At 38.1% G+C, this 7,131-nt stretch overlaps 1 protein-coding gene and 1 long non-coding RNA gene across 5 annotated transcripts; both read right to left on the bottom strand.

Annotated features, from left to right (window-relative positions):
• Positions 1-3,471, bottom strand: LOC106096204 (F-box/WD repeat-containing protein 4). Of its 4 annotated transcripts, none has more exons than XM_013263844.2 (4): positions 3,450-3,471; positions 1,533-1,821; positions 874-1,458; positions 1-778 (listed from the first exon to the last, which is right to left on the bottom strand). In XM_013263844.2, the coding sequence occupies exons 2-4, from the start codon at positions 1,721-1,723 to the stop codon at positions 328-330; spliced, it is 1,227 nt and encodes a 408-aa protein (XP_013119298.2). In that variant the 5' UTR covers positions 1,724-1,821; positions 3,450-3,471; the 3' UTR covers positions 1-327. The 4 variants fall into 4 exon arrangements, with proteins under 4 accessions (XP_013119298.2, XP_013119295.2, XP_013119296.2 ...); XM_013263841.2 differs by lacking the exon at positions 3,450-3,471 and adding an exon at positions 2,453-3,443; XM_013263842.2 differs by lacking the exon at positions 3,450-3,471 and adding an exon at positions 3,272-3,443.
• A 2,738-nt stretch (positions 3,472-6,209) lies between these two features.
• Positions 6,210-6,762, bottom strand: LOC106096168 (uncharacterized). Its single transcript, XR_001222869.2, has 3 exons — positions 6,612-6,762; positions 6,458-6,498; positions 6,210-6,396 (listed from the first exon to the last, which is right to left on the bottom strand). It is a non-coding gene; the product is annotated as an uncharacterized LOC106096168 (long non-coding RNA).
• Positions 6,763-7,131: the final 369 nt, after the last annotated feature.

The following is a 7,131-nucleotide window of genomic DNA, read 5'->3' as shown; positions in this document are numbered from 1 at the left end:
TTTCAAGTAATACAAATTTATTAAATATGCCGACTTTTATTTGTTTTGCCATTGCTTTTTTGTAAAATTTAGACACATCATCTATCAAATGAGCTTATCCATGCACTCTATAGAGTCGATCAACTATCTTGTAGTTCGACTCCTTCGTCTTTGGCTGTTTCTTCGAGTTCCAAATATCAAATTTGATCTTTTTAATATTTGAATGGGCACATACCGAAATCTTTTGCGTCAATATTCAGTTAATAAATACCATCTATGCCATAGGACTAGTTAGGTTTGGTAGTTGATAAAATCGTCAAAGTTCAGACAATAACATATACGTAATGGTCAGCGAATGAAGTTGAAGTGGCTGTAATCCCTGCTAACAGCACAACCATCTACTTTAAAATCCAAAACATGGACTTTGCGATCTGTGGCCACGAACATATATCGGCTATCACAGGCAATACTGTATACGGGAGAAGTTCTGAAATCCCCCCTTTCCTTTCCCTGGAAATGCGGAAAGTACAACTGCATATGCTTCCCCGGCACACGAATGTCGTATAGATTGACCCGATTGTGACGTTTTGTTCCACATAGAACCGCATACAAACCATCGTACTCGAGACAGTAAAACGAGGAATCGAAAGGATCTTCCCAAACGGCCTCATCATTATTTGAACGTCGGTCAAAAATGCGAAAACTGCTATCAAAATTTGCGGTGAGTATTATATTGTTGTCCTTCATCTTAAGATCGTACACTGAAATAGTATCTGAGTTTAAAATAGACTCGTACCCGCTAAAAGGAAGAACAAAACAAATTTTTTAATACTTTCAGAATACCCACGTAAATTCTTGTCTGAATTCAAAACTTAACACATTATGGATCTTTACCTTTCCACATCAATTTCTCGTAACGCTCGACGTTCGTTTTTGGAATCATATAAGCCACCATACAAACGAGTTCCCCCACAGTCGAATTGCATTGTTTTAAATGAAGATTTCAATTGAATTAATAAATCCAGGTGTAAAATGCCAAATTCCTCTTCCCTACGCCAGATTTGGCTGTAATAGTCGCTACTTGTGGCATATAAATCGCCTTCAAAATCCACACACCACATGTATTCGTTGGGATTGTGCAACTGCTGTTCCATGACAGAACCTTCTTCGTAAATAAAACCACTGCCAGCTACTCTTCCAGCAAACAAGGTATTATTTTTCTTTACAAAATGTGCAATGTCGCTTTTGTTGCTTGTGGATATTTCGCGGTGATATCTTCGTTGTAGCGGCTCCGACTTCAGTCTTTGGTGCTGGTTTATATAGTTGGCGTGCGATATGTAAAGCCAATTCCGTTCTAAAATTAGCTTGGTGGGAAACATCTTAGAGCGTCGAAAATATTGCCGTTCACTGTAGCGTCCATCGAGCCAGTTTCGAGCTATTTTTAATCTACTGGAATAAGATAGGTCGGAGACTTGAGTGCTGAAAAGTAAAAGTGAGTTTTAGTTCTTATCGAATTCTCGTTAAAACTAGTTAACTTTTGAGGATTCATATACCGTTGCAAAATGACCGGTTCATTACGAATTCCACACATAAGCAGATCCATTGCCTTGATTTTGAACACATTATTTTCAATTATTTCATTTAGAAAGCGATGTACTTTGCAAAGGTGACATAGATCTCTTTCACAACAGAATGAAAATATTTTCAAAAGGCAATCTGTATTTAAATCCAAGAACAAAACCATTTTGGACACTATTGGTGAAAACGATTAAGTTTTCGATATCTTTAGCTGAGTAGTTTGTTGTCCTTGTAATCGCAATCTTCCAATTCGGCACCACAAAGCTGAAAAAAGAAAAGTTGCTTGTAAAATACTCAATGTCATTGATAAGAATAAAGTTGGGCTGTTAGTGTCCGTCACCATCAGGAAAATGCACAAAAAAACTAAAAATTCAATTCTTAACATTAACTGAGAACTCTTTTGGGGCTGGGCCTGAACTTAGCGACTTAGATTTGGGTTATTGCATATTTTCTTTGCATTTTTACCTTCATTCGAGTGCCTTAAGATCCGTACTATGCTTACATTTCGCAACAATCTTTCGCTACCTATAACAACTCTATTTCTACTATATTATTCTATTATAGGTATATCGTCGTATAAAAACTATGAACGTGCTTTGGAAATATGGCTACTTCTTACCCACCCACCAATATCGACAAAAAATTAACCATACGAATGCCACCCATCAACATATGTTACATAAAACCTTGGAAAACAGATGCATAAATTGCAGATTGCTTACCAATGTCAAACACATCTTTCAATATTGCAGCCTCACAACACCCTATCGCCATATATGTATACATATCTCAACAACAAGGGCTTGGTTGCTCTTCAAATACCCAAAATTATGAAAATATCCAAGCCATTTTTAAATTCGTAATCGGAATACTCTATCGAAAAAAGCTTTTTTACCTTGTTCTTGTAACCACATTGCACATGGAGGTAGCGATCCTGTCAAACTCCTATATATGAGTAAGCTCGTTCCGGTTCATAGGACCGATTGCTGCGGGAACGTGATGGACATTGGTTATTTAAAGATGCAAAAAAACTCGTCTATCATAGGCTCTCGCTTTTTAAGCAAGAGCCGGTGTCGCCCGGCCTCTCACTGAGACTCTTTACTCGTTAACGCTGATTGTCCACCATCTGCGGACGCGCCCGGTAGCTCCCAGCTGAGCTTCCCGCGATAACTACATAGGACCGCGACACAGATCGGAGCTCAAAGTTCCAGCATATGTGGTGTTCATAGTTATCCCGTACCGGGATAATCGTTTGGCTGGTGGCCACAGTAGTCAATGCTATTACCCTAATATTACTCATATATCTATTTACTATAAGTTTAATATACAAATAGGTACATAAATAAGTTGTTATTTCAGACACTTCCTTTTATAACATTTTTTTAAGTAAGATATCGCCAATGAAAAGCGCACACAGAACCAAAAATTCAGTACTAGACCAATTTGAGCAATAAATTACGTCGAATTTGCCTAAAGCGCAATCATGTAAACCGAAGATGCTAATTGGGGGTTTGGCATATAGCAGCCATATCCGGCACTGAGTATGGACAAATTAGGGATCTATCTGCGTCCGAATTTTTAGGACTGGAAATGACGAACGGACAGCAACCACATCTTTGTATGGTCGGAAGGGTCTAAAGCTGTTCTAAATTCCGTCCAGTTCGCTAAAATTCTGGCCGTTTATAATCGAGGCTGATTTTTTGTATGTACGGACTTGATGTTTTTTTTCATTGTTCCAGCAACCCAGACACGAGATTTTCCTTGGCCTTTTTTGTTTAAGTACAGCGAATAGTACACACTACAACACAATATTGTTCGAATAGTTCAATTTTCTAAATCATAGAAGTCGATTTTTGGCCGATCTTAAGAAACATACAATTTTAAGTTTGTACCTCTTTACCAAACATAGAAGTTAAAAATAGAAACATATGACAATGACATTTTGTGGCGTGTTTGTACTAGGTCTGTTCGCATACTTTTAGAATAAAATCTACCTAAAAAGGATTTTGCGAAGCCAATAAATGGCAAAAATTTTAAGTTACTAATAGATGGAATATATAAACCCCAATAATAAATCCTGTGGGCTTTTGACGATGCCATACGCTTTAACAACTAATCGTAGACATTTTTGGTTTACAAGGCATTAATAATTCAATAAAAGGATTCAAAATATTCAATGTATCAATGTTAGTCAAACCCGGGTTTTATTTTGCAAAGAATAATATCTTGTGAATGAAACTTAATCAATGCAACACCGGCTAGTTCAGTCGCATTGGCAAGTGCAGTAGGAAAATTGATTTAAATTAATTTAATTCCAATTAAAAGAGAAGAAGTGGGTGAATAGTTAGTCATTATTATTAACATTTCTGTACAAAGTGATCTTATAAAAAGCTGCCGTCTGATGTTAACATACATAATTGTTTTGTGCAAAGGTAAGCCCAACTACGCAATTGTTGAAATTGTTATTCTTTAGAAAAAAAATCATTTCTCTAGCTAGATTATGCCATGTTACTCAAGCTGTTCCGCCCTGTGAGATTATAACTGCTGAGTTATAATCTCACTACAATGCCGCCTCTCCTTTGGTTACCAGCAGTGCTTGCTATCTACCAAAAGCAGTACGTTCTGCCTGATATAATGGTTTCAATTCCTTGTTGTTTTAGTTGGAACAGTAAGTTGTGTCTTCATCCATTAACTGTAATACCACATAATATCCAGGTATAGGAAGTTAAATATTTAATTGACCTGGTTGGAATTGTGGTTTGTTTAAAGTAAATGGTGAAAGGCCAGATTGGCTTTAGGCCTGCTTTGTTTTGCTTTGCTCTATCGAAGGGGGATCCTAATTTTTTGCAAGTCCAGAGGAGTTTGAAACAATACAAAGTAGTTTGCACGGACAGACTAGATGTTAGGTCCTAATCTTTTTATTTTAATGTCTGGCATTGTATTGTACTCATTTTCGAATTCGAATAAATAATCTATAAATTGTGTTTGCTGCTGTTATGGTTTTTAAACTTAGGGTATAAATTGGCAGGCGTCTAGCAACTTCATTCACTATCAGTTTCATTCAGCGAACTTAGGCCTCAAAAAGCACATGAAATTTACGTCAGTACAATGCCAGACATGAAAATTAATACAAAACGACCAGGGGTCGAGAGAAGCTCCCTCCAATATGCAATTTAAAGCTTTAGAAGTCAAGAATGGCAAAAGAAAAAACTTTAGCATCAAGTCCAGAGGAGTTTGAAACAATACAAAGTAGTTTGCACGGACAGACTAGATGTTAGGTCCTAATCTTTTTATTTTAATGTCTGGCATTGTATTGTACTCATTTTCGAATTCGAATAAATAATCTATAAATTGTGTTTGCTGCTGTTATGGTTTTTAAACTTAGGGTATAAATTGGCAGGCGTCTAGCAACTTCATTCACTATCAGTTTCATTCAGCGAACTTAGGCCTCAAAAAGCACATGAAATTTACGTCAGTACAATGCCAGACATGAAAATTAATACAAAACGACCAGGGGTCGAGAGAAGCTCCCTCCAATATGCAATTTAAAGCTTTAGAAGTCAAGAATGGCAAAAGAAAAAACTTTAGCATGAAGATTATTTAGACAAGAAAATAGATTTTGTATAGTCATAATTTATTAATAGGTGCTCAACCGTCTATGACTCCTCCTCACCCTTACAAATCAAGCTTAAGTTCGCCATGTTACCAGCGCAAGATCAAAGTCCTGACATTGCAATGGCTTTTCTGGACATTCATTAGTGAGAGCAGCAGCTCCATCACATACAATAACCTTATGAAAACTATTTTAGCCACCGTAGCGCAGAGGTTAGCACGTCTGACGCTGAACGCCTGGGTTCGAATCCTGGCGAGACCATCAGAAAAAATTTTCAGCGGTGGTTTTCCCCTCCTAATGCTGGCAACATTTGTGAGGTATCGTGCCATGTAAATCTTCTCTCCAAAGAGATGTCGCACTGCGGTACGCCGTTCGGACTCGGCTATAAAAAGGAGGCCCATTATCATTGAGCTTCAAACTTGAATCGGATTGCACTCATTGATATGTGAGAAGTTTGCCCCTGTTCCTTAGTGGAATATTCATGGGCAATATTTGTATTTGTAAACTATTTAAACCTGCCATCTTGGTGGCTTTGTGGAGGTGGCGATCCTCGTCAGGCTCCTGTAGGTGAGCAAGCTCTTTCCGGTCCAAAGGACTGATCGCCGCGCGAACAGTGTGGCCATTGGTTATTTAAAGGCGCCAATAACCCGCGTTGTCATATCGAGCATCATAGACACTCAGTGTTTGTGCAAGAGTCGGTGCCGCCCGGCCTCTCCGCTCGATACCGTTGATTGTCCACGACTGCCGTTGCAGCTACTACGTTTGGAGCATTCCACTATGCGCAACCTGCAGACTCGCCCGGTAGCTCGCAGCAAGGCTTCTCGTGACAGCAATGAACACCACACAGATCGGACCTCAATGTGGGTAAAGCCTCTGGAGCTAATTGGTATTTTGAACATTTTTAAATATGTGTTTTCTTCACACTAAAAAATCAATCAACTTCTTTCTTCTAGCTCTGATTGGTCGAAACCAATTTGTCGAAAATTTTAAATGACAGGGCGAATCGAATTCTCTTCGCCCTGTTTGCAAATTTTGACATATCAAGTTCCCAAAAAAGATGCTTTGTTGTATCAATTCGCAGAAGCGGCCACCTTATTAAAAACGCCTTGCGCCTTGATCTTAACAATCCGTAGCTAGCCTTGTGTCGAGCCAGATTTTAAGCTCATCACTGTTGTGTCAACTTCAATTTCGTATTTCATGTCAGGAATCGTCTAGGGGATAGTTGGCTACGAAATTAAAAAGTTTCAATATCAACCGCAAGATGACCCTTATTGGCGATAATCGTACCCGTTTTATTTGATTTGAGAGCGCAAAGTTTCTTCGTGTTTCTGAATGGAAAAGGAAAGGAATATGTAGTATGTTTACAATTGTGTCGCTGATGTGCTTCCATGTCACAAAAACGGTGTCTAATCTTTTTGGATGGTATAGCAATTCCAATTACCTATGACGCTATCATTATAAAGTCATTGCAATTATTTTCTGGGAAGGTTTGTTGTCCACAAAGCAAAAAGGACAAAGCCAATGTGCAGTTTTATGGCGCCCGGTTTTTCTGGTTTTTGCTATTGTTCATTTGTACCTGGGTTTTCTCCTTTCTTCCCTCGCCCCCTAATTACAAATAGTTTGTCACAACAAAAAGCGACTTAGTTTTTATTATTTTATGACTTTTTATGCTTTATTTGGAATAGTAATTAAAAGTTGTCACCCTGCTACTACTACAACAGCTACCTAAGTACGTTTTTATTGACTTGTCTTTTCTCACTGGCAACAGGCAAATGTCTCTAAAATTGGAAATCACCATATTTTCTCGGAAAAGTGTGCCTTTTTCTATTCGCAATCTTGCACTCATAGTTATATTAGCAGGTCATAAACAAATTCATTCTGGCATTTTGTAAATAGTTGTAAAACTATGCACTTAAGAGTTAAGGGCGCGATTAGATTGGGATAAGACCCATTTGTTGTAC

This window comes from Stomoxys calcitrans, chromosome 1, assembly GCF_963082655.1.
Source record: "Stomoxys calcitrans chromosome 1, idStoCalc2.1, whole genome shotgun sequence".
NCBI lineage: Eukaryota > Metazoa > Arthropoda > Insecta > Diptera > Muscidae > Stomoxys > Stomoxys calcitrans.
This window is presented reverse-complemented; position numbering and strand designations above follow the sequence as displayed.